We start from the raw sequence: 27,453 nt of genomic DNA, 5'->3' as shown, positions 1-27,453 counted from the left end.
TTCGGAAGGAAGGCCATTACATGAGGGAGTGATTGGATTTTGGAATGTGAGGGGAAATTGGACTTTACCACATGAGTCCCTGAAATTTGTAAGCGTCACGCAAAAACCAGCAAGGGGAGCAGCTGGTCTTTGCTGCAGAAAAGATGTGTTTTGTTTGTTTTTATACTGTTATTTATCCTAAGTGGCTGTCTCTTGAAATTTCCTGTTCAAAGATTAAAAAGTCTCATGAACTGAATGATCTCTGGATCTTAGTAGGTTCACATGGCTTCATAAATACCTGAAATAGTATGAAAAATAGGATATACATCTGCACGTGTGCACTGTGCATGCGTGCATTGTCCGGGGACAAGTCCAAAATTTCCATCAGATGACCAACAGTACCAGCCCTTCAAAATGTTAAGAATCACAGGACTGGGGAACATCCAGCTTGGATCTGTAATTTAATTTCCTGAGACTGGATGTGTGGCCTGAAAACACAAATTACCAGCCAGCAGTCCCTTTCCCTCTGCCCATCCAAATCACAGCTGCCTGGCTCCACAATGGTGCCCAAGTTGAGAGGGCCATGGGAGCAAGTTGAATTGGGAGAGATGCTTACCTGAGCTCAGAGGCATGGCCAAGGACCCCGTTACCTTTCCTCTGAGTGACCTGAGAGTCCTATTTGTCCCAACTTCTGAGGGAAGGGAAGAGTTGCTTATAAAATAGATGAGACTTCTACACAAACACTTAGAGACACACATTATTCAAAATCCTTTGTAACCTGGAGTGTGTGTACTTCCCATGTCAGCCTCAGTAAAGGGTCCTCCACTGGGCCTCCAGCTTTTCTGATTGGATTTTATGTCTTTTGAATTTTAACCTCTTCTCCCGTCTCCCTGCTAACTATCAGAGAATGGAATAAAGGTTTAACAGGAGCATATTCGTTTCACTTTCTCCTTTTGTGACCTAGTACAGGTCTGTGGCTCAATATACATTGCATTTGACATCTTTAGTTTACTATAAGAAATCAAACTTAGGGATTGCAGTTCTGTAAAATTATAGCATCTAACACTGATCGAGCACTTATGTGCTGAACATTGTACCAGCATCATCTCATTTACTACTGTCCCAAATCTTCTAGTGTACATTCTATTATCAACCATATTACACACATCGGGAAACTAAGGCCCAGAGACGTTAAGGGCTGCTTTGGAGTCACATATCTAGTATGTGCTTAGCTGGGATCCAACTTGGGTCTGCAAGGCTCTACGTCTATGGTCAGAACCACTGTGCTGAACTGTGTCCTCTTGGATTCAATTACCTCTTCTGTTTTGTTTTTTTTTTTTGAGGCAGGGTCTTGCTCTGTCACTTAGGCTTCAGTGCAGTGGCATGATCATAGCTCACTGCAGCCTCCACCTCCTGGGCTCAAGCGATCCTCCTGCCTCTGCCTCCTGAGTAGCTAGGACTATGGGCACGTGCCACCATGCTCAACCAATTCTTTTACTTTTTTTTTTTTGTGGAGATACCATCTCACTAAGTTTGTCCAAGCTGGTCTCAAATTCCTGGACTCAAGTGATACTCCCACCTCAGCCTCCCAAAGTGCTGAGATTACAAGTGTGAGCCACCACACCTGGCCAAGGGCCCTGTTACTTCTTAAGGGTCTCTCCTTTTCAAAATTTTCTGCAGAGGCCATTCACCCATCCCCCTGGGTATGAGGACATGAAGAACGGGTCAACCCTTCCAGTCTAGGCTTATATTTTTTCACAAGGGTACCAAGAACTGGTTTGTAAGAGAACAGGGCAATGCCATCTAACTTCAGAAGGAAGGTGAAGTTTGACCAAAATGGTCAAACTGCTCTCATTTTCTCAAGGTGCCTTGGCTCTGCGCTGGTTCTCAGTCTTGAGTCATCTAAGCCTTTCATCTGACCTAGCTGAATTATGATGTGGCTTCAGAAAGTTTCTAACACCTGCTTCTGATACATGTATCTTAGCGCCTTTGCTATTCTTTGCTGCTTGCCTATATTTTTAGCTTTGCACTTCAGGTTCTGTCAGCTTTTCTGCAGAGTTAAAATGCCCCTGCTCACTTTTGCTGCTCCAAAGGAAGAATATTTGCTACCTCTACAGATGATAACCCTGGGATGGAAAAGATGTCTGCTTTTCTAAGGCTTCTAGGTGACCTGTAAGAGTTACAGTGAAAACGTCTCATTTTAAAAAGGATAACGTATTTTTAAAAAATCAAGTTTTACCTTCGTACCTTATCATAAGGAATTATTTTCGTATTTCTTCGCTTATCTTTCCACATGCATATAAATTTTACTTAGTCAAAATGGTGGCATGCATTTATTTTGTTTATATTTTATGTTGTGAGTAGGAATTTCACTAGCTACATACTCAAGTGTGCAAAGATGTTCATTCTATTTTTCTGTAACTTTATTTTGAACTCCCTTTACACCCGATGGTGAAAAACAAAGAAACAAACAAAAAACCCACAGATCAGTTCCATGGAAACTTAAACCATCCAAAGATTTCCTAGGTTCTGTGAGGGTTCATTCAGTTAATTGAGGGTGTTCTGCCTCCCTTCTTCCTGTTGGGATGTGATAAATTCCCAGGGGCCTTATAGGACATCAAGACCTCAATTGTGAGTGAGGAGCCTTCTCATTCTGATTACTCAAAGTCCAGTTAAGACAAACAAAACCAAACATATAATAGGAAAGTGAATACATGGATATACAAGGGCTGAGATGTCAAAGAGGGGACAGGATTAATGACGGGGGAAACTACTATCACCATGAGGGTTTGAGGGAATGAATTGATGGCAGGGTTGCAGGGCCCAGAAGCCAGGACCCTAGGGCTAGAACCAGGGCAGAGGCTGCCTGGCTGGAGCTATAGGACTGTGTAGGGAGGGTTTGTTTGGTGGAAGCTAGAACCATGAAAGAGACATAGGCGCCTGCGGTGGTGGAACTTTACTCAAGGGAGGAGGAGTGAGAGCAGGAGAAGTCCCCTGACCTCTCCTGGTTTTATACTTCAGCGTCTCTACTTCAAGTAGACTTGCTCTACTCCAGTGCATGAAATCATGCTGAGGTAGGGGCTGTGGGGACCATCTTTCTGAGCTACCTTAAGGAAGTGAGCCATGGGTCTTCTCGACTCTCAAATTCCCCCAACTATGTTTTGAAAAATAATTTTCACTCTTTCCTGGGATTGGCCTTGGGGGTGGAGGGAGGGATGATATGAGATGACAGGGGTGAGGGCACGGGACCTCGTTCTCAGACAACCCACCAATACCTAACACTTAAACTTTATTTCCAAGTCTTTAAGAATTGTAAGGAGAAAATAATAAAACTTAAGCTAACATCTCAAAATTCTATTTGGCCACATTTACAGGGATAAATGTTAAAAGGACCTTAATCATTAGTTTATGGACATTTAGTTGGTTTTCAGCATTTGACTGCTAATTTGACGGTGGGCATGCTTAAGGAGGCAACAGAAAATTCCCACCTGATTCTGTGCCTTTGTTCCTGATCCTGCGCCTTTATCCCCTGCTGACCCCCCACAGACCTTGGAGGCAGCATGAAGACGGGCTTAGGGCACTTCAGCCCTATTCATTGGCAAAGAGCTGGGCCTTCTCCTTGGCTTCCATTTTGTGCTTGTTCTCCCTACCTCCTGGTCTTGACTTTTTGTCTGCTTCTCCCCAAATCCTGGCTAGAGATGTGGCCTCTCCTTTTCAGCCCTGGTCCTTGTCTCACACTATCTCTTTGGTTCTTGTCCTCTGGTTATACCATTTTTGGCCATCTCAGGTTACCTCCTCAGAGGGAGGAAGGACATAAGAGGTGAGCTTTAATTCTTAAGGATCGTCTTTCAACCCCAAACTACAAACAGTATCTCCAAAGTTTGTTTTACAAATTATGTTTAATTGAAATTAATTTAAAAGGAATATCTGATCAGTTTAGAAGATGTGGAAAACACAGAAAAACAAATGGAAAAAATGGAAGTTACCCCAAGTTCCACCACTCAAAGGTAACTGCCACAAATTCCATGAGGGGAAAGGACTTGGCTTATCTTGTTCTTTTTGGTAACCCCAGGGCCCAGGCACAGAGTAAGTAAAGCTAAGTAAATGTTGCTAAATTAAACAATAACTTTTGGAAATTGTTTCCATTCATATATTTTTTATGCAAATGGAATCATATTCTGCCTACTATTTTGTAACCTACTTTTCTGTGTAGCAATTATCATTAACATTTCCCAAATCAATAAATGTTCTTCCACATTATTTTAATAGTAGCATGGCATTCAGTTATAAAAGCAGACCATAATGAATGTAAATAGTACCTTAATGTTATATAATTAGGTTTTTATTTTCTAAATTTTTATTCTTCCAAACAACTTTATATTTTTGTACATATATGGGTGCACACTTGTTCAGGTCAAAAGGCACACACACACATTTTCAGGGTGTTCCATGCATCCTACTTTCTAGTAGGTTTATACATTTCTAGAATGAATTATACTGGAATTTTCATTCCATGAAGCAAGGATTTTATTTATTTATTCCCTGCACCATAGTGAATCTAGCCTAGAGCAATGCCTAGCACAGAGTAGATTCTTAATAAATATTTGTTGAATTTGTCTCCTTTTGTCCTCACCATGTTTAATGCTACTTTAAAAAGTTTTTTTTTCAGTCTGATAGCAAAAATAATGGTCCCTACATTTACAAATTGCAAACTCATCACACCCTCTGCCCCCCAAATGACCTAAATGTTTAATAACTGTTCTCAGAACCAAAGCTAAACAGAAACAAAGTGTTGTGGAGCCAGAATATCTGGGTTCACAGATTCCCTGGCATTCGACATGCTATCACCTGTACCCACTTACATATCACTTAGAACCAAGCATCCCATCCCCATGGGAGATTTCTGCAGATAAGGGAAGGCAATGAGATTCATGGTAACAGCATTCATACTGCTATTTTTCTCCAAGAAGAATACATCTTTGGTTTTTTTGTTTTTGTTTTTATACAAAGCTAACCTACTGACCCAGAAAAAAAGAGAGTCTTTTTGTTTTCTCTGAGGATTTGGACTATGTAGGCTTCTGTTAGCCAACCCCATGGGAGAAGACACTGGCATTGAGTGCTGGTGTCATCAGATTTCGAAGACGTCTTGAAGAAGGACTTGTGTGAGGGGTGTTCCCTGGGGCTCTGTGGGTGCACTGCTCTGTGTGTGTGTGTGTGTGTGTGTGCGTGCGTGTGTGGCTGCAGACAGGGAGTGCCAGTCAGGAGGTAGCCAGGAATCCATCCAAAAGAATCTAAGTGGGAGTTTTCTTCTGTGTGTCCTTGCTCAGCTTAGCCTGCTGGGCTTTGAGTAGTTAGGAGGCCGCTGGACACACTGTGAGATGAAAGGAATTTGCATTGACTTCCAGGCCACTTTCATCTGATGCCACAGGGAAAAAAAAGAAAAAAACAGAATGGGTCCCCGATTCAATGGAGAAACAAGACACTGGAAATGCAAATATTTCCAGTGTGCTATGCAAAGAAGCCAAGCCAGGGTCCCCACACCTGTCTTCCCAGGGAAGGTCGTGATCCACACACAGGAAGCTCCGGTGGGCGGGCCTCATCATCAAAGCAAAGAGCCTTCCCTTTGAAGAATTCATAGAAACAAAATGTCAATGAGGAGTCACACACCCAAGAAAAAAACACTATTCAGATGGAGTAATAAGCTTCTACTTGTAGAACACACTTAGTTTATCAGAGCACCTTTCTCCTGGCATTGTAATTGTTGTTTTACAAACAATCCCCAGGCACAGATGGTATCTCTGTCTTTAGAAAATAAACTTTTAGATAATAAACTTGAGGCTCAGAAGTTATGGTTCTTTACCTAGATCATAGAAATCGTAAATGGAAGAGCTGGAGCTTAAACCAGGCAGTGCAGAAAGTCTCCTCGTGGCTTCACTAGATAAAACAGCAGCAGTAGCAGCTGTGGCAATATTTATTCCTGTTTTTTTCAGCATCCATGTTCAAGATACCATTTCAGTAATATTTGAGCTAGAGTTTAGAGAAGATTTCAACAGTGGTTAAGATCAAAGCCTCGAGGGTCAGACTACTTGAATTTGAATCCCAACTTCACCCCTAACTAGCTGTATGACCTTGGAAAAGTCACTTAATTTATCTGTGCTTAATTCCTTTTCAGGAAAAATAGTATCTGTCTTATGAGCTAACTGTGAGGATTAAATGAGTTATTATATGTAAGGGATGTAGAACAGTGCCCGGGACAATAAGTCATATAGAGGTGCTGGCTAAGATCACCACTGGGCCTGCTGTTGTTGCCTGCGGTACACAGCACCTTCCTCACCTTCCACCTTAGTACACAGCCAAGGCTGACCTGCCTTAGCCCTCTGCATTAGTGGCCTTGGTTTGATGAAATGCATCCAGTCTCTCCTAACTGTCTTAGAGGTGAGCACTTGACCAAGAGAGAGGAGATAACCTATAGGTTGGCTTGGCGTGTTGAAATGACCTGGTCCATCAGACCCTCCTCTGATACCTGAACTAGGCTGACTTCATTGGCAGTGAGAACTGAGGATGAGAGAGTGGGTTGAGTCTGAGAGAGACAGCACCTGTCCTTTTGTTTCCATCTCCACATCTCTACTGTAAGCCACCGTTGTCTCTTGACAGGTGGCTTCAGTGACCTTCTAATTGGTTCCCTGCTCTCTCTTTTATAATCTAGTCTCAAAAATGCAGCCAAGGCAAACTTCTGAAAATATATCTGCTTAAAACTCTCCAGGGGCTTCCCATTGCATTTAGGACGGCTTCCCTGACTCAGTCGTGTGACACTGTTTCATGATTTGCCATTTTCTAGCCACACTGGTCTCTTGACTACATCGAACACATTGTGGTCTCAGGGCCTTTGCACTTGCTCTTTGCTCTTTCTTCCCCAAACCTTCACTTGGCCAGTTCCTCCAGGTCTAATCTGAATTGTCACCTCCTCAGAGAGGTCTTCCCTGGTCACCTTATGAAATGCTGCTCTCCCCAACCTCAGCCAGTATCATATCACCCTATTTTACTTCTTTTGTGGAAATCGTCATTACTCTCTAAGATTATCCAAGTCACATATTTTTGTTTCTGTGTTTAATGACTGGCTCTGCTGCTAGGATACAAATTCCCTGATGGAAGGAGGCTCACCTGTCATGATCACTGTGGTATTTCCAATAGCGAGGATAGTGCACTTGATAAATATTTTTCGGATTTGTTTTACAATTTCAGTTTCAACTCCATTTCCAGTATACATATGCTCCCCTTCTTTTCTTAAGATACCTTGAAAATCAAAACAGCCTACTGAAATAAACTTAGAGGCTGAATCTTGTTACCCATTCCAACCTCCCTGGAAAGTTCCATTCTGAGGCTCTTCCTCCACATTTGACTCCTCCACAGCCTAACTGATTTGGTCATGCCACCCGTGGGTGTTTCTCTGCAGGCCTGTTTTTATAGCATCCTCCCATGCTTGCATAGGTACCAGCCCCTAGAGGCAAGAAAAACAGAGCCAGCCCACCCTCTGCTTCCACCCCTTGCCACCTGACAGTAAGCTCCCTCCCAGCTACTGTCTATTTCAGACAATGCTGCATTGTCTCAACCCATCCTCACTTGGGTAAATGGGCTCCTTCCTTCTACTCTAGTTACCCAGCCATGACGGTGCTGAGTAAAGGATGTTAGCAGAAATGTTTGAGGAGAAACTGCCAGGGGTAGGAGGAAGAGAGAACCAGAGTGTCCCAGCCAGTCCATTTCTGCCTTCCTCCTCCCCTCCACAGCCATTCTGCAGATGAGGATACTGAAATCCAGAGAGGAGCTGGAAGTGACTTCCACGAAGCCACCCTTCAGTGAAGTTGCAGAAGGGTGGCAACATAAAATGGGGACTGCAGGCTGCCTGAGAAACAGGTACAAGATAGGTGGGGTGATGACTTTTCTTCAAATAGAAATCTCTAATTTTGCTGTAATTGGCATTTACTATTTTCAGGAGTGAAACTTCAGCTGATTCCCATAGATCCAGATTAAGAGTCGTATTTAGTAGGATAACAACAAATTGGTTTTGTAAATGACTGTGGAATAGATCCATCCATTCTTCATGCTGTGCCACCCCGAGGACAAGTTATGCCTGGCTTATTCTCCAATATAACTTCAGTGCCAGTACAACACCTGGGACAAATTTGTTGGAGGAATGAGCCCTGAGTCCTTGCTTTGAAAACTTACTATCTGTTCAGATCTATGCTAAGCATTAAGAGGAATAAAAAAGAAGAAATAGATACAGCCTATTCTCTCCTGCAGCTTTAGATCTGGTTGTAAAAGAAACACTGCAAACTAGCTTTGTGACCAAAGGCAAGTTACTCAACCTCTCTGATCTCGTTTTTTCCTCTTAACTCCCTCATAAAATAAAGATAACAGTACCTTCCCCATAGAGTTATTGTGCAGCTTAAATGAAGTCAAGTATTTAAAGCAACTGACATGTTTTAGAGTTGTTCAATAAATTGAAGTTTATAGTTCTATCGGTGTAAAATACTGGCTATCTATAATTCAAGTTATTTTTGACAATTGGACTTCTTTGGTAGCTGCAGGCTTGTCCCTTAAATTTAGTCAATTTATTTGAAAAGTATTCTAGCATACTGAAAATTTTTCTGCTCTATAAAACCTTGGTTGAATTCAGAGTCAGCATTATGATGGATTCATGTAGTTTAATGAATGGATGAGATGTGTAAGACTGATTGCCCATTCACTAAATGGTCCCAGCTCACCCAGACCTTTTGTTTTGTTTTTCATAGGTCTACTGGTCTCCTCTCTTGCTGTCAGATTATTGTCTCTTAATTCTTACAGTTGTCAGTTTTCCCAGTTGGGTAGGGACCTAATTTGTTGTGGGCTTGAAAATGAATTAACCGGCCTTGTTTAAAGTGTGAATGAACCAAGAGCATCAGACCCTGAATGAGGACCTTGGAAGGCTATGGTCTTTACTACAAACCTTTGCATCGTCTGTTTTGACTTCTCAGAGATTTCCTGTTTCTTTGCATGTTCTCTTCAATGATATATTGGACAGACATGAAAGTTCTTGGTTTACGTAGGCATTCAATAAAATTTATTAAATACATGCTCCATATGAAGAAGCAAGAAAATGTAATCACATGTATATAGTATACCATAAACTCAAGTGGTACGTGTGAGGGTAAGGGTGAGGTTAAAGAGTATAGAGTGAGGTTAATTTGGATGTGGAAGAGACTAATTGAGCTAAGTTTTAAAGGAAGAGAAAGATGTTGGGTAAAGATAAAGTTGGTATCATGCAGGGGTATAGGAAAGAGAAAGAGTGGATGTTCCTCTGTCCTTGCTATTTCTATAGGCTTGTTTCTTCCCAGGATGACGTGAACAAGGTATTTCTAAAGGATTTACTAATCCATCCATCCAAATATTCAATGAGCATCTCACGTGCTTGGTTCTTTTCCAGTAGTGGGGAATAGGTAGAGAAACAAGAAATAACTTCTGCATTGAGGGAGCTCTTTTTGTAACTCAAGTAAAAAAAAAAAATCTAGATATACATGATTTGTTTCCCTCAATGTCTAATCCATTAGAAAGTCTTGTTGATTCTGACTCCAAAGTATTCCTCAACTCCATCCATTTAGTACAATCCTGGTCTAGTGGACTCTTGCCTGGACTATGTAATCACCTCCTAAGTGAACTCTCTGCTTCTATCCTTGTCAATTCTCCATAAAGCAGCCAGAGTGATCTATTTAATCATATCAGGTCACTTCCAAACACAGAGCACTCCCATGCCTCTAGTAGCACTTGGGATAAAAATCCAGTTGCCTTTCTGTGGACTCAGGCTCTATATGATCTGGCTCTGCCTACTGTCCAAATCCATCTGCACTGCTCTGGCCCTCAGTCACTATGCTACAAATTCATTGACCATCTTTTTGTTCCATGAGCACAGCCAGCTTGTAGTTCTGCCATCTGCCTCATGGCCTTTGCACTAGCAGCTGCGTCTTCTGGATTGTTCTTCTTTTTGATCCTGAATGACTGTATCCTTCTCATCATTCAATCATAGTTTAAATTTCTTCTTCTCAGAGAAGTCACCTGCAACTACCCAAATAAAGGTAGCACCTTGTCATTCTTATATCATCTTATTTTTATTCTCTGCAGAGCTCTAATTATTCTCTCAAATTATCTGGGTTAAATATTTATTTATTTCCCATCTTTTCCCACAGTCACCATGAGAGGAGGGACCTTCCCTACCTGGTTCATTGCTGTATCTCAGAATGTTTATTAAGCAATAAAATTTACTGCAGTATTGAGTGAATTATCATTGAATGAATGACTAGTAGGAAATAAATATGAAAAGAGATGATTGTCGTACGACAGGGCAAATGCTGTAAAAGAGATAGGAACAAAGTACTATGGGGTTCTGGAGCAGAAGACAACCACTTCTGACAAGCATTTTGAGGGAAAATTCTTAGTTTTGGATCCCCCAAAGGTAATGAAAGTTCACCAGTCCAAAAAAAAAAGGTTAAAAATGCATTTTCCATCTTCTTTCCTGGTCTGCTGGTCAACTGACTGTGTCCAATTCAGAGAGAGCTAAAGACATGAGAGGACGTTTTCGCATTTAAGATTTCACCTCTCTGATGCTCAGCTTATGTAAGACAGTGTCTAACCTCAATCTACCACTATGTCTGCTTACCAGAATTCTAAAACTGGTTACTTCTTCCTCCAGTCTTCTCAAGGTTGAATGGATGATTTTCCTTAAATTAGATGACAAAAAGAACACGCTTTAATTTCCTAAAGTGTTTCGCATACACTTGCTTCAGATATTCCCTAGCACTGAAGGAAGGCAACATGGTTATTCTTGTTTTGAAGACAAGAAAACTGAGAAGCAGCAGAGGGCTCAGTTTCGGGAGTCAGAAGCTACACTGAGTAAGTTCCTGTGCCTGCCCTCTTTTTATTGTGTGCTACAAATGTCTGACATTGCTTAAACATTCTAAAGTCCCTTTCTTATTTGCCACCATTGATTGACCCCTGACTTGTCCCCAAGGTCAACAGTCAATCAGATTCTCTCATGAAAACTTGAACCAAGTTCCAGAGGTTATCAGCAAATCCTGTTTGGTGTTTTCACTGAGAGATCCTGATGTAGACAGTTGGACTGACAGTCATATTAGGCCATGAGAAAGGTGCGTAGACAGGAAAGGAGAAAAGGTACTTTCCCCCTAGAAGGCATAGGGGAATTTCTACAATCCCTAGGCTTGTGGTTCCATTCCCTGGGGGACCTGGTTATACTCTGGTTCCTCTTTTCAATATCTGAAATTGAAGTAACCATATATTTAGGGATACTGTCAGATTTGGGCTTAGGATCCCACATGGGTAATTGGCTATATTTTAAAAAAAAAGTCATTCTTTATTGAGACAAAAACTGTCTTGCAATTGGAAGTAGGTGTTAAGGTCTTTGCCACTGCAACTCTCACTTAGGATCACTGTGTTTATGTGTGTGTGAGAGAGAGGTGAGGAGGGAGGGAAGAAAAGGAGGGAGGGAGGGAGGGAGGGAAGGAGAGAAAGAGAGATAGAAAATTAGAGCGAGAGCAAGAGAGAGAGAGAATTAGAGAGAGAGAAACAGAGATCAGAATCTCCATGGACCAGACTCTGCTCTCCTGGATCCTAGCATGCAGATGGGACTAAGGCAGGTGGCATAATGGCAGGAGAGAAAGGTAGCTGTTTTAGAAAAATGTTCTCCAAATTCCCCACCCCTAGTAGGTGAAAGATTGTTGCATAGAGTGTTGGGTTGAAGCCATCTATAAAAATAAGCCAACACCTACCAGTACTGGGCTTGGGGAAACACACACATGTGTACCAATGGCTTCCAGGCTTATGATCAGGCTACAAATTTGGTCACCTGGTTGTGTCTGCTCCTTGGATTTGCCTGGCAAATTATTTTTTCAGGAAGCAGATGTATTATGCAGGGCTCTCTAGAGAAACAGAACCAGTGGAATATATACATATATAGAACTCCTTCTTCCTCAGGACATCCATCTTTTTCTTAAGGCTTTCAATGGATTGGATGAAGCCCACCCACATTAGGAAGGATAATCTGCTTTACTCAAAGTCTACTGATTTAAATGTTAATTATATCTAATGGAATACATTCCCCAAAACATCTAGAATGGTATTTGATGAAAAAACTGGATATCATAGCCTAGCCAAGCTGACACACAAAATTAACCATCACAGGGGCAAAGTGGGCATATTGATAAAAGTCGTTCTCTGCAAGGTACATTCCTGTTTCCAGAGTTTGTGCTTATCCATGATTACATCAAATCCTTATGACATCTCTGTGAAGAGGAATATAGGCTTCCCTGCTTTATAGATGAGAAAATCTAGTTTCAGAGACAAGATTACATTGCTGATGATGGTGGAGAGGGATTTCAGTCCAGGTTGTCTATCTCAGGTATGCATTCTTCTAACTGTATCACACTCCTTATGACTGGATTTATGATGTCATTTTCCTATCATGCCCCTGCTGGTCTTCTTCCTTGCACAAGTTCGGAGGGATTTTCTTGCAAGTCTCTGAGCTGACTGGCTCAGAAAGAGCATGGGTTTTATTTTGTAGCTCTGTCTTGTGAGCAGTCTCAGTGGGCCCCTTTGGGGCAGGGCCCAGGAGTGTAATATTTGTGGATGTTTCTGAGTGAGCATGAGCTTACACCCCAGCTGCAATTCCCTCTGCCATCCCTTCATCCTACAGCTGGGCCCCCTTTCTCCCACCAGACCTGGAGAATGTTGGTCAGAGCTGGCAGGGATCCAGCTGGGTACTGTCTGGTCCTCATCAATCCCTTCTGCTCTGACGGCAGACAAATGTACCTCCTTTCCTGAGCCCCAATCTCCTCCTGACTCCCAAACAGGGGCCCAGCAGCAGGATTAGTCTTCTACTTTGGTGTGTGTGTTTTCAGCTCCATTTCTAATGAGATGTCTGTGTACCTAACACCCTAAGAAGGCTGGACCCACCTGATCTTCACCAGATGGTGGCATAGAAAGATCTGCCTGTGGCTGTGGACAGGCCCTGCAGGCTGGTGGCACCTGGAAACTTCAGAAAGACCAGGCCACTCTCCTGCCAAGACCAGTAGGATTTCCTGCTTTCTCACCTCGGGCACCCTGTGTGATGGGGCAAGTTTTGATTGGATAATAGGATTGGAGGGAAATATGAAGTCTTCAGAGAGAGAAGGGGAGTGGAAAGAGATATGTCCACTCTAGTGCCTCTCCAGACATGTCTGGTTTCCCCTTTTACTCTATGTCTTTGGACCTGATATAAACAGGAGAGGAGAGATTCTTTTTCAGCAGTTCAAGTCTTATTTGCAGTACTGGGTTCCTGAGATCCTCTCATGTGGGCACTTATGTACTAGGCCACTCCATGAAAGAGATACAAGGAACATGGGGAGCACAAGCCTCCCAGATTCTAAAATGGCCTTGAGTAAGACAAGAAGAATGAAGAACTGTCTGGAGATGGGTCACCTTGGGGATGGGATGCATTGCCCTCTAGGTTACAGGAGGTCTGGATGTTAGGTGGCCCAGGGATTCTTGTTCTGCATGTCCAGGAAGCAGAAATGGGTCTTGCATGGAGGCAGATTTCAATTGTTGGAAAGAACTTGCTCTCAACCAGAGCTCTGCAACCGGAAAGGTAATAAGCACTGTCTTGGGAGCTTCAGAGAGCTCCATGGAGAGAGGTGTTTGGACATAGGCTGGACAGCTCCCTGATGGGATCCTGTCCAGGGGATTCCTGGATTTAGTGGGAGGCTGAACCAGGTGCCCCGAGGCATCTTCTGATTCAGGTTGTCCAACGATGCATGTCTTCCTTAAAGTGTCAGGTGCGTCTGTCCCACAGAAGAAGGGCGCTAGCAGGCAGGATTGGCATGTCTCTGCCTAGCAGGGCCTGACGTCGAATAGCAGCAGCTCCGGAGAGACCCTCTCTCTTTCTCTGGTCCCCTAGCCTGGGAAAGGACTCGGGACCCTGGAAGGGGACCAGGGTGGCGAGGCCACCGATTGGCAGCCAGGCGCCATGTGAACTGCACTGGTTGGCTGGCGGGAGGGAGGAGGAGGCGGTTTCCTGGGTAACGGGAGGGCAAGGAGCGGCTGCAGCGGCGGCGGCCGCGGCTGAGAAGCGCGGGCCGGAGTGCGGTGCGAGACCGGCTGGAGGAGGCGGCTCCGTGAAGCCGGCGTGGGCGCAGGTAGGAACCCCCTATGCCGCCTCCCCCAGGTCGGGTCGGGCTGGACTGCCCCGCGGCAGGACTGGCCTGGGAAAGTTTGCGGCGCAACTGGATGGGCAAGGAGGAGAGGACTTGGTGATGCTCTGTGCTGAGCTCCGGGGTCCAGGGCAGGGCGGGGAGTGCCTTTGCGGAGAGAGCCAGCCTCTTATTGATAGGCTCGGGGTCACACACCTCTGCTCCGGGACCCTGACCGAGGGCCAGGGCCTCTGAAGCCGCCCGGCCGCAGCATAGATACTGGGCCAGCGGAGGCACAGCCGCCCGTGCATGATGACGGCCGGGGGCCCTTGTTCGCAGATGCGCTGGGAAACTCTTCCCCAGCAGATGCGGGGCTGAGCGTGCTGTGCCGGCCTTGGAGGCTGCTCTGCGAGCTTGGGGGTGCACTTTCCCGGCCTCCAGCGACACTGCGCCCGCCCCCATCCGGAGTGGGTGTGTGTCCCTCTGGGCGTACGTGCCTGAGGCTGTGCCACCTCCTGTGCGTGTTCTTGTGTTTCCGCGTGTCTTGTTGGCTTGTCTCTGTGGGTTCCCCTCTGCGTGATTGTGTCTCTGGGTGTATCCCCGCGTCTGGGTCCCTCTGTGTTTGCTGCTGGCATGGGTGACTGTGAACGCCCTTTCCAGGTGCTTGTGTCTGAGTACTGCTGTTTGTAGATCCTTCTGTCACCGTCTCTGTGTTTTCGGTCTGCATGTGTCCTCCTCTCTGTGTGCTAGTCTCTAGGTGTATCTATGAGCATGTGTGTTTTCTGTCTGCGCCTGTTTTCTAGCTACGTCTGTCTCTGAATGTAGGTCTAGAAACCTGTCTGCACAGGTCCCTCTCTGCGGGGTCGTGCTTCCTCGTGTGTTATCCGAGCTTCTGGGGATATCTGTGTATATGGATGTGCGTCTGTAAGTCTGTGTGTGTGTCTGTCTGCATGTCTGCAAGTGTCTGATGTGCCTGTGTCAGTCTGTGTCTCTTCTCTGTGCCTGTCTGTCCATATGTGCGTATGTGTTGGTGAGGGCGGTGTAGATGTATCGGATCCGAGCCGAGCTGGGGGCAACTAGGCCAGGCCTGTGGTTCCCCTGGCTCTCGCTGTCCCACGCTCCGGTTAGCTGCGGGCGGCGGGCTGGGGCGCGGGCGGGGAGGGGGCGCCCGAGCGCTGGGAGCCGCGGTGCCTCCCGGGTGTGCGCTCCGCTGAGCCGGCTCCTTTCTTGCCGGCAAAGGGACTCAGGCAGCGGCAGTGGCAGCCCGCGTCGCCCAGCTGGGGCCCTAGTGACTTATTTTTGTGTGTGATCCTTTCTTTTCTTCAGAGAAGAGGCGGGTGCACGCTCCGCTCGCTCGCCGTGAGCAGATAAAGGCGCCAGGGTTGGAGGCTGGGTCAGCCCTCCCTCCCCTGCGGCTTAGCAGAAGTAGCCGACTCGCGGGCTCCCTTTAGAAGCAAAAAAGCCCCTAGATGAGAAACTCAGCCCAGAAACCACCATGCCTCCTTGCTTCTCTTTCATACCTCCTATGTAACTTATTTATGGATTGATTAACCAAAAGCTAGATGTTCAAGTAGCTCTTCTGTTTCCCCCATTGGCACCAAGGATTAATTAAAAATTCAGCGTTGGTGGTGAGTGTTAATTAGACCATTGGAAAAACGGATGCACCCCTCTTTTAGAAGCTTAAGTCCAGGTATAAGATGAAACAGGTCAGGCCCTTCAACCCCCCAACCTTTAATCCAGATTTAAAAACCAGTTTCCCCAGTCCTGGCTGCCACTGGAGAGAGGGAAAAGGCCAAAGGGACATTGCCTAATTTTGAAAACTTTGGAAAAATCTAAGGATATTTTGCCAAAGCTGGGCTCACAATTCAAACAGACATGGCAGAAGGAGTAAGTTGTACTAAGAAGGCCTGGCCTATGACTTTTCTGGTACCTAGAATCCTAAATTGGCATTTAACAGGCAATGAAGTTTCACTGCAGGAAGGGACTTCAGCGGGTCCCTCTGAAGGATGCCTCTACCTCTAAGACTAGGAAGCTCTTTCGTGTACCCCCTATATACTGGGCTATACCTCCAAACCAGTCGTTAACCTTTCCTCCCCCCGACACCCCACCCCAGGGGTTGCCCAGAGGAAGAAGGATTTGGGAAGATGTGGAATGGGAGTGTGAAGTCTTTTGGAGACCGTACCTGGCAGGAAAAAGCCTTAGCAGTGTATTCAGAATATCTTCAGTAAGGCTGGGCTTGTCTTCTGAACTTTTAGGGGAAGCCAGAGCTTGCCCACAATGCTCCCCACTCATCTTATGGTGCAGTCTGGCCAGGCCTTCTCCTTTTCCCCCTTTCCCTTGCAGCTGCTCCTGGCTGACTTATGGCACAGAGAGGGAAGCTGCTGATATATTGCTGCATTTAGGGATCAATCCAATAAGCATGTTCACTTCTCAACAATTCAGTTAAATGTTCCCCGAGTCCTTTCTTTCAGCTCATTTTCATTCAAGTGTATTTAAACATCTTGAGATTTCACTGGCAGTAAAAAACCAGAGCTTTTACATCAGGGCATACTCTCTTGGAGTCCCTTCTGTCCAGTCAGGAAACAGACTGGATGTGGCAGTTAGCTAGCTGACAACAGCGTCCTTGCTTCTCTTCTCTCTCCTGTGACCCTCTCCTCTCTGGCTCCAGCATAAGGACAGCAACAGCCCCAGAACTGGTGGAAACTGACTCCCAGAAAAAAACAAAAGGCTCACAGGAGGTGTTGAGCATCCTCCCACTTCCTGCTGGTTGGGAGGTATTTCTGTGGCGAGAGCGTCTGTCCCCATGTGCACTTGGGGCGGGTGCACCGGCTGGTGTGATGGGATGTGACAGGGTCTCACCCGGGAGAGAGCTCCAGCACAGGGGCCTGGCGCAGAGTGCAGAGCTGTTCTCAGATACAGAGAAAGCCCAGAGCTGTCAATGAGGCAGCCCCGATGGAGAAGGCCTTCCAAGCAGGAGACCCTTTTTGGCACCTGGCTTTTTTTTTTTTCTTTTATTATTATTCATGAGGAGGGCCAGTAGCTATGAAAAGTCTAGATTCTGAACTCAGCCTGCTTGTGAAAAGCCAAACAACAGTGCTCCTTCCAGAGCAGCATGGATCTGAGCAGGAACTTTGAAATGAGACCTGGGTTGAAATTTTAGACCCACACTTCCTCACTGTGTAACTTTAGGCAAGTTACTAGACCTTTCTTATCTTCATTTGTCTCATCTCTAATACAAGGCTAAACATCTCTGTTTGAAGAAAAGAAGTGACATACAGCAAGCCCTTAGCAGAGATTTTCTGAATAAATGAATATGTGAAGCAGTAGCTAGAATTCAGCCTATAGCAACATTTAGTACATGTTAGCAATTATCATTTGATCACCTGTTCTGTGTCAATAGGTGATCTTGATCTTTCCGATTTTGTGTGGTATTATTCTCCTCACTTTAGAGATGAGAAAACTGAGATTCAGAGAGGTTAAGTTACTGGCTCAGGGTCACACAAGAAGCTGCAGCATTGAGATTTGAACCTAGGTCTGCCTGAGTCTTTTAGTTTGAGGTTTCAGTTGGATTCAGAAAAGGGTAATACTTATAGTCAGTTTGTCAGAGTTTATCTGCATTGTGGTCTGGAGTTAAAAAGAATGGATCTGAGGTTTCACCTTTGCCAGGGATCCCTTGAAGGAGCTGTGGAGACAGTGGTAGTGAGCAACCAGAGAGTGTCTACTTTTTTCTAAAAGCTCAGCTATTTCCTGGGTCAGCAGAGGGTTTCAGTCATTCTGTCTATAATGTCAGTCACCCTTGGGTATACAAGATACCCTTCTTTTGAACATTCTGCTCCTCACTGATTCTTACCAAAATCAGAACATCTGTGACTTGGGAATTCACTTGCAGAAATATGTTCTGACTGAGTGTTTCATGTGTGTGGGACAAGCCTTCAATTAAGAGGGATGTAACTGCAAAGTCACATCCCCTCTGCAGCTTCTCTCCCAAGCATCCACTAGTCCTTTTCTTCCTCCTCCTCCTCCCCCCACCCGCAAGCTGTCTGTGGCCTAGTCTCATGTCCGCCTCTTAACCTGCTTTGGCACTGAGCTGCGCGGAAGCCTTTTGTGATAGGGGATGGCTTCGGCCTCATTCCAAAGTAGCCACCAGTTAGGACAGCTGCAAGGGAGGGTCTGTGGGTTTCTGTCTAGTGCCCGCTGCGGCCGGATCTGGCCACAGCTCTCCCGGAGGCTGGCATGGCCTGAATTGTGGAATGGCTAGTGCGTTCATTAGAAATGCTGGCAAGACTAGTGCCTTTTAGTAAAGAGCTCCCCACCCCCATTCCTTTCTTTCCTGCTGGTGCTGGTGTTGTGGCAGGAGGCATTCATAATTATTTGTTGATGCATGTTCACAAGATCCTCAGATATGTCCCCACCTCTTGGATTATTTATGGGAGGGTGCACCAAGTGCAAATTTTTTTTTTGGTGCAGAGGCCCCTTCTTCTCTTCTCCCTCCCTGTCTCTCCGAGCTTCTGTGACGTCAGCCAGGAGGTGACTGAGTGCTCTGCCTGCAGGTTCCCAGGCAGGGAATGCGGCTCTGTAGACAGTTGCTTTTCAGCTCTGAGACAGTCTCTGCTGCTCTTTCTCACTCTCCCCGAGGACCCTGGTATCTTGTCTGCCATACACTGCCTCCTGCAGCTGTAATTGGGGGAAAAATGTTGATGCTTTGTGCTTCACAGACCATTGCTTCCCTGTCTCTTCATACTTTGGTGCCTTATTCCTCTGATGATGGTGATGATGATGATGATGATGATGATGATGATGATGCATCCCATGGAAGTTTGAAAGATAACTCATTTCCAGCTCCGGTGTGCTTATTTCCAGAACACAAGAAGCGGGGAGCCCATGAGGCCCCTGGAGGTTGCTTGTCCATGGAAGTGCTCAGAGGAGCTTGGAAAAAGATCATCGGCTGCTGCTTGGTTCAGGCCTCACTATGTGGCTCCAGATGGTGGGCAAGACAACTCAAATCTGTACTTTTCTACAAAAGACAAATCTGACTGTTGAACATTTTCTCCTCAGGTATGGGTCTTACACCATGAAGGAAGATGACAGCCCAGGAGGAGAGCCACCGCTGTGATGAACGCTTGCAGGAGCCATGAGGGGCGGCTTTCCGTGCAGTGTTTGCAGTGATTTATGGGAGTCAGGGACTGCCAGAGAGGGATGTGGATGTTATCAGCTTGGTGGATTAAATGCCCATTTACATGGTTATTGACATATAAATTATCTGTGCCAAGGAGACAGTGAAGGAAAGGGTTTCTGGGGCAGTAATGCAGTATGTGCCCTAGGATATAGACTTGTCTTTGCCCAAATTTGTCCTCCGGGCTCTCATGAAGCTAGTCTCAGACCTAAAGTAAAACCCCAAAACTTAGCTCTCATGATGCCGGCAGCAGCCACCCTCATTGCAAAGGCAGTGGTGCCGAGTGAGATTCCCAAGTGGATTTTAAGAAGACAAGAAGACCTTTGAAGAGGTGGTGCTCATTTCCTTGGCTGGCAGGAACTCTGGAGGTTGCAGGCATCACTTTTGCATGGGTTATTCTGTTCCTCTGTGGATTTGGAAGCATCGCTGAAGGAGAGAGAGGATTTTATTTCTGGGAAATGGAATCGGTTTCTGAGTCCAGCCAACAGCAGAAGAGAAAGCCAGTTACCCACGGACTGGAAGATCAAAAGAGGGTAAGTGGCAGAACTTGGTTTGTTGCTTGGATTATGGTGCTGGAATTGCTAAGTGATTCAGAGAGCATAGGTGGTCATCATTGAGTATGCTTGTTTGTCTTTCTCTCCTGAAGGAGGTAGCATGGTGGCTTGAGATTTGCTATGTCTTGATGCTGGGTGTCCTGACTTGCTGGTAGGCAAGAAGAAAGATAAAGAAAAGGGAAAAAATTCAGTCCTGGCAGCCAAAAAGGCAAAGATTTATAACTTTTATCTGAGGGAGTTAACAAAAAATGTTGGTGTTCTCAAAGTCCAATATGAGTGTCTTTGTAGTGAAGCCCCCTTTGGGATTCACACACTCTTAGCACCTTTTGGAAATGTTGCTCCTGACAGTGGAGGTTTTGTTTGAATTATTCTCTGTGTGGGCGGCTGGCTCTTGTGTTTATGGATCAAAAACATATTCTACTGCGCTCTTTGGCCCTATCCGTGAGAATGTCACAGCCATTTAAAATGGCCTGTTGAGTGTGGGTCATTTGCTGTCATTGGTCTGAAAGCTGCAGTCACCCAGGACCTGTGTCTACCAGTTAAAGTTCAACTTGTCTTTAAAAGGCAGACACGTTGGGGAGTAGCATAGAGTGGTTGGTTGTCTAGGAAGGAAGTTGAAGCTGTCTCTTCTTACTCTTGGGGCGTAGCTAGGACTAGGGGGTGGCAAGGGTTAAATACAACTCTAGCAGAGTCCAAATTTGTGTTAAACTGAAAATAATTTCTGATATTTCCTTGGAAATGTGGATGGTTAAAAAAGATTTCTGGTGTTCTTTCAGAGTGGTGTGGATATCCCTCTCCTCCTGAGTCTGAAAGATTAACTCTTCCCAGTATGAAATACACATGGAGATGAAAACTGTCCTTTTGACTCTTCCCTATAATTTTATATGGCTGTGTGTGTGTGTGTGTGTGTGTGTGTGTATGAAAAAGGATTTTGTATTGCATTTTCCTCCAACTTTCCAAGGATGAAAATATATAGCAAAAAACATCTTTTAAACATAAACATCGACTTCATTCCTAACAAAAAATTCAATTTCTGAAATTGCCGCCACTACAATTCAGGAAGGATGCCCACTGTCTTGGGAACCTAGATAAGTGGGATTTGTTTTGTGGTGTTTGATTTATTAAGTGTATAACCGACTAGACCTGTCTACTCCTATTTCTACAGAAGCTTTCTGAGAGATAGGAGAAAAATCAATAATAATTGTGAACAGAAGCCAGGATTGACTGCATCTGACCAAGTATTAGCCAAGTTTGGTATCCAGACACTTAGTGGAGAAACATTTGGGACCTCTGACAATGTAGACAATTTTAATTGGGCTGGTACAGCGAGATAATATGCAATTATGATGGCTTCTTTTTGGCTAGGTGTAGATGTCTGCATTTCCCATCTGTTCTTGGCTCTGGCTGCGTTGGGTCCACATGTACTATGGAGCCTCTGGAAGTAGAATATAACCCCAAGTGAGGCTCTGTGGCAGCTGGGGTAACATCAATTGGTCATGCTCAGCTGACATTCATTTTAACTTGAACTCTAGCCGTCATGGCGATTATTAAATTTATAATGATATATGTAAGATCCATTTTAATGACTCTCCATGCTTGGATGAGCTCTCGCTTGTGCTGGCAAAATAAGGTTTAATAGAGTATTACATTTCATTTTCTACTGAATTTTCTGGGCTGTGGTTGAAACTTTGCTTAGAAAGAATTAGATTGTTTTTCCCGATAGGCACTGTGGTAGTGTTCACACTGCTCAGAGTACAGTTTCTGGGCTTCTAGAAATACCGCTACTGCAGTAGATTCTGTTGGCGGCAGCAGCTTCTGTTGGTGTGTGCATGTGTGTGTTTGTGGGTAAACACACACCCCATTTGCGTCAAGTGTGAAGCTAAACAAGCCTCTCAGCGTGCAGCCTGGAATGTCTTGTCCATGAAGCTGAAAGGCGACTCTACAGTGTTTTGGCTCATATAACTCGGGTGAGCTGAAAACTCCTCTTCAGGGGGGATTGGCTGAAAATCCAACAAAGGCACAATCGAGGCATCTGCTGGAGAGCTGGGAAGTCTCCACCAGCATGCTTAAGTTACCAAGCATTCATTGGCACCAGATCCTCCTGGCATTTCTGTCTGTGTGTAAGAGATATTTAGGGAAAGACAATTGTGAGATAAGTCAAGAGACAAGGCAGAGAGCTAGCTAGATTCAATTTTGCTGTATTTCCCAATGTCCCAAGAAGCGAAAGCCACTTCTCATGCACCTGGTTTTAGCTTGGTGATTGTTTGGGGTTTCATATGGATGAAATGGCTAGTTTAGGGCCAACTAGGATCTGGCTTTTTGTAGGTACATGCATATGCCTTCTGCAGTGAAGAGTGTCATGGACTGTAGAACCAGAGACCTGGGTTTAAATGCCAATAGTGCTGTGTGCTAGCTGTGCAACCCTGGGAAACCTACTTAACCTCTCTGATGGTTAGAGTCTACATTTTCAACATAGGACAATAGTATTTTATTATAGGGATATTATTAAGATTAAATGGAATAAAGCTGGGAAGGAGTTTGGCGCTTGGTAAATATTTAAGAAATGTTTTATATATCCTTGGGATAGATCGCAATGTGGGTTTTCTTTTTCTCCTTTTGTTCTTAGTGGGCTGCACATGATTTTGTTTTAAATCTTAAAAAAATGAGTAATACATACACATCACACATTCAAACATTATAGAAGAATACAGAATATAAATTTCTCATTTCTCTAATCCTATCCAGCAGTGACTGCTATTAACAGTTTGGTACATATTATTCTTGACTTTTGTTGGTTTGTGTTTCTTAATAAAATGGATTCATGCTATACATATTTTTAGGAAACTTGCTTTGTCATTTAAAATAATGTGGGTGTCTATCTGAGTCATTACATACATACCCAACTCATGCCTTTTAGTTACTGGATAGAGTTACACTGTAGAAGTGCCAACATTTATATAACTAATCCCTTATAGATGTATATTTAGGATGTTTCCAGGTTTCTGGTTTGGGCTCTGTGATTTTTTTGATATTACATAATTCCAGTATTTATCTATTCAACAAGTATTTAGGACGTGCCTCCTTGTGGCAGGCACCTGTGTAAGAGATAAGTATAAACCAGACATACAGGGTCATTTTTTTCTTGAAGCCTAGGTTTTAGATCAGTGCCCTCCAATAGAACTTCCTGCAATGATGGAAATGTTCTATTCATGCACTGTACAAATCAGTAGCCACTATCCATATCTGGCTACAGGACACTTGAAATGTCACTAGTGTAGCCGAATTTTAAATTTTATTGAGTTATAATTAGTTTAAACTTCGATAGTTGCATGTGGCTAGTGGCCACTGTGGTGGACAGTGCCTTTCTGAACAGCCAACAACAGGCGAATAACTACATCATCTATTTGCAAACACTGGCCTATGCTCTAAAGAAAATAAATAGGGTAAAGTTGGTGTAGTGAGTGAGAGAGATGTACATTTCATATTTATAATTATTCTTAAATTTCTCTTTTAATTGATGTATAACAGATTCAGTAAAGTGCATGCTTTTTAAGCTTACAAATCAATAAAGATGAAGTTTTATACCTCGTATACACCTGTGCAGCCACAGAGGCATAAGGTATTGAGATCTAGACCTCTTCTCTTGCCCCAAGAGGAGGTGTCTTCTGAGCAAGACCTTTGTGGCTGACCTTGGGAAGATCAGGAGGCAGCCGTCAGATGTGAAGGTGCCACTTGTCCCCTGCACCAGGAGAGGGTGCCATTCAGAGCTCTCAAAGCTCCTCCCTATTCCTTTGACAACTTATCTGGGTGCCACATATAGATGGCAGCTCTCTGTGCATCCCTAGCTCTTGTCAGATTCGAATTCTGTGCTGAAGTGAGGAAAAAGCCAGGGAGGCAGGAGGCGTCCATGTAAAGAAATTCAGCAAGGTACGTGTTGTTCAGTGCTCTGAGAACCTACTTAACTAGCATAGATGCGAGAAGTAAAATTTCCTGACAGACACCTATTGATCAGTCAAGGGAATGACTTTTTGATTGATTTTTCTCTACTCTTCCTTAGAAGTTTGTCCTTCACAGACAGAGGTTTCCCACAGAGGATGAGCATTGTAAAATAAGAATTGTTCAGGTTTTTTTTTTTTTAAAGATGCTTGATGACTGAGTAGTGACAAAAATGGTTTAGTTTGAATATTCTCCTAGCTGTCAGCTCCTCAGAGAAAAGCTTCCTGGAGCCAGTTTTTAAAAATGACTTTGGAGAGGGTGAACTCAGGCTTAGTGTAATTAAAATTTCCAGGGTTGGCTGAACTGCTCTGGATCTGCCAAACCCTGCCCTTCAAAGGGCAACATATTATCATACTTGCCCCATCAGCCTCTCGTCTTCATTTTTATTAATGGCATTCCCAACTTCCTTGTTACTTGGGTTTGCAACTCAAAATCATTTGACCTTCTCCCATCCCATAGGCCCACCACCCTTTCATCCAGTCATCAGCCCTACTTGTTCCTGTGCCACATGTATCTGGCACCTGTCTGTGCTTTTTAGTTTCACTGCTACCACCATAGTTTCAGATCCAGGAATTCTTGCCCAGGTAGTGGTGTAGCTTCCTGGCTGGCTTTCTTGTTTCTGTTTCTTCTTCTTAAGTTTATTCCCCACTTCTGGCTAGATTATTTGTCTCAGAGTCCAGCTATTATCATCCTACTCAGTGGTTTCCAACTGCATCTTCCTTCAGAAGAAGCCATCCTCTCCAGCCCTTGGCAATTAACATGGTCACTGACCTCTAAGGCATAATGGATAAAAGCTAGAGTCTCACTGGAGTCTCATTGACCTCAGTGTTAAACCTGGAGGCAAGGAGGCATTCTGTACGCTCCTGGTGCTGTTTTCCCCAGTGGTATTTACATGTACATAGGTTACAAGATGCTCAGCACTGTACCTGGCACATAAGTATTCAGTAAGTGGGGATTACTGTGACTACTACAGTCTCCTATTCTCTTACTCAAATCTTCTCTTCTTGTTAAGCTCTGATTGCTGTTTCCTGAACAGACCTTACATTTCCCCCAACTTCTGAGTCTTTGCTCATGTATCATGCTCACTCACCCAGAAGGCTCTCACTCCCAGACCCCTCAAATATTCTCCATGTAGAATAGATCCTCCGCCTATTTCTATACCTTGCTTAAGTGCAGCCTGGGTAGGAGTTCACCACATTCTCCTTATGTCCCAGACATTTTCCCACATGTCACACCTCTGAACAAGATGGTTGGTTCCTTGAGGAGGTCTTGTCCATCTCATTATCCCCAGCATGCAATAGGCTCCCAGTAAATATTGGTGGTATGGATGAATGTTATTTATAGGGTCGAGATTCCTCTTTCCCTGTGGTCAGGAGGTGAATCTGATCCTCTTAGGTTTCATATGTTGTCTACTCATAGAGAGAGCAGGGAGAAATAAGATTCAAGGAGACATTTAGGAGTTATCTGAAGCCATCAAAACATTTGATGAAGTATAGACTGGGTCTGGTGAGTAGAAAAAGGCATATTGAAGTCATGATTGGAAGGAAGAAGCAAGAGGGTTTGCATTAGTGACTAGACCAGGAAGATGGGGGTGGATGGATCTCAGATGTTGCCAATCTTCAATGCATCAGTGGCTGATGGGGACTGGCAGTCCTCTGGGTGGAGCGACTTGAAGTAATGACACCTTCTAATGCTTCGCATGGTAGAATTGCCCTTACACTTGGTTTGTGAAAGTGGGGACACGGCAATTGTTATTCTTTTTGGATGTAGGGAGAAAACAAGTGCAATTTAAAGTAATTCCCAAGCACAAGTGGTTAGTGAAGCTTTTGAAAAGGATTGAAAAAATGAGATCAATGGGGTAAAAATAGGAGAAGTAACTAACATATATTGGCCAACCACTGTGTGCCAGGGAGGAATTAGCACTCCTTTTACTTTATCTCATTTAGATATCCTAAACCCATGATGTAAGTATTATTAACCCGTTTTACAGATGTAAAATCTGTGATTAAGGGACTTCTCTAAGGTTCCACAACTTAAGTTGTCTGCTAGACTCCAGAATTTCACTGAAATTTTACCTTGCCAATAATTAAAAATCACTTTTTCAACTTCTTTGCATCCATGCATAAGTATGTACACACACACACACACACACACACACACACACACACTCCCACTCCCAATGTGACTGTTATTAGGATTGCTTTCCAGGGAATAAAATGGCTTTCTTCAATCAGTAGTGGAATTTCTAGTCTCACTGCTACCACCCTAGTTTAAGGTCCAGGAATTCTTGCCTGGATGGTGGCATAGCTTCCTAGCTGGCTCCCTTGTTTCCATTTCTCTTTCTTCAGTCCTGCATGATACCTGTATGACATCTTACAGATGTCCTGTTTAACCGGGAACAATGTCCATGTCATTCGGCAAATCAGGGCTGCATGCCACCTCCCTCCCCAAGGTCAATCCCAGGCCAGTAGTGAGGCTGAGCTGCTTTTGAGAGATTTTCCTTGGCCATAGTGATGTGAGCTCTGGGGCACTGAAGGTGTGGTTAGGGGTCTGGATGGATGGATGCTCACATGTTAGGTGAGGTTGAGGCTTCAGCCCCAGCTCCCCAGATGAGCTGAAATGCTTGTTCCCTGGCCTGGGCCAGTGTTTGCTGCTTGTCCTTTGGATAAGCAGCAGTTACACCTGATCTGCCTTCTGACAGGTCACTGCCTGTAGGGCCCACCTGTCTTCCTGGCATGAATGAAGGACTGTTAACCAAGAGCTCAGGAGGGACAGTGAGGACCTATCACAGCACATTTCACACATCATTGAAGAAGAATGGAGAGAGACTGTAGCCAGATGCAACTCCATTCAGTAAGCTTTGAGATCTGAGTCAGGTATAGGGTCAGGGGAGAGGACAGCAAAGGGGTCAGACCAAGTCCCTGACTTCATCTCAATGAAGAGAATGTGAGATAACACAAGATTAGTCTTCATTCATTCATTCATTCATTCATCCTACTTTATTTATTGAGTAGCTACTGTGTGCCAGCCAGCCACAGCATAAGGCACTGGGATCATGATGATGAGCTTAGAGATTGTCCCCTATCTCTGGGCACTTCCAGTGTCTTGGGGGAGGCAATTCAATCAGCAGGGACTGTGATATTAGGTAAGCATCTTTCTGGTTTGAAGAGGTCAGGGAGGGCTTCTCTGGAGGAGGGGGAACTTGAACTCTGCCTGTAAGGGGCCAAGTGAGAGGCACACTGAAGAGACGTCTAAATGAGCAGCTCACACGGGAACCATGCAGCCTTTTGGGGGCTGCGGCTGGGATGGATGCTGGCTGTTATGGACCGAGTTGTGTTTCCTCAAAAATTCATGTGTTGAAACTTTAACCCCCATTGTGGCTGTATCAGGGTTGTTTTCCAGGAAATAAAATGGCCTTCTTCAATCAGCAGAAATGAATGCTGATATTTGTTATTTCAGCTTAATTTTCAACAGTGAAGAAAATTTGACATTTTTCTGGACCTGATTTTAATGATGCTGGAAAAGTAGGGTTATTTTTGGTCCT

At 44.5% G+C, this 27,453-nt stretch overlaps 1 protein-coding gene across 1 annotated transcript in view; it reads left to right on the top strand.

Moving 5' to 3' along the window:
- The first annotated feature begins 14,116 nt into the window (after positions 1 to 14,116).
- The window catches only part of NAV2 (neuron navigator 2), a 769,613-nt gene continuing 756,276 nt past the window's right edge, over positions 14,117 to 27,453 (top strand). Inside the window, exons 1-2 of the mRNA XM_012456498.2 lie at positions 14,117 to 14,192; positions 19,242 to 19,892. Coding sequence (XP_012311921.2) covers positions 19,818 to 19,892 — 75 coding nt within the window. The 5' untranslated portion in view covers positions 14,117 to 14,192; positions 19,242 to 19,817. The remainder of the gene's footprint in view (positions 14,193 to 19,241; positions 19,893 to 27,453) is intronic.

This window comes from Aotus nancymaae, unplaced genomic scaffold, assembly GCF_030222135.1.
Source record: "Aotus nancymaae isolate 86718 unplaced genomic scaffold, 86718_ANA_hifiasm-v0.15.2.pri h1tg000059l, whole genome shotgun sequence".
Taxonomy (NCBI): domain Eukaryota; kingdom Metazoa; phylum Chordata; class Mammalia; order Primates; family Aotidae; genus Aotus; species Aotus nancymaae.
The sequence above is the reverse complement of the archived record's forward strand: the minus strand, read 5'-3'. Positions and strand labels throughout refer to the sequence as shown.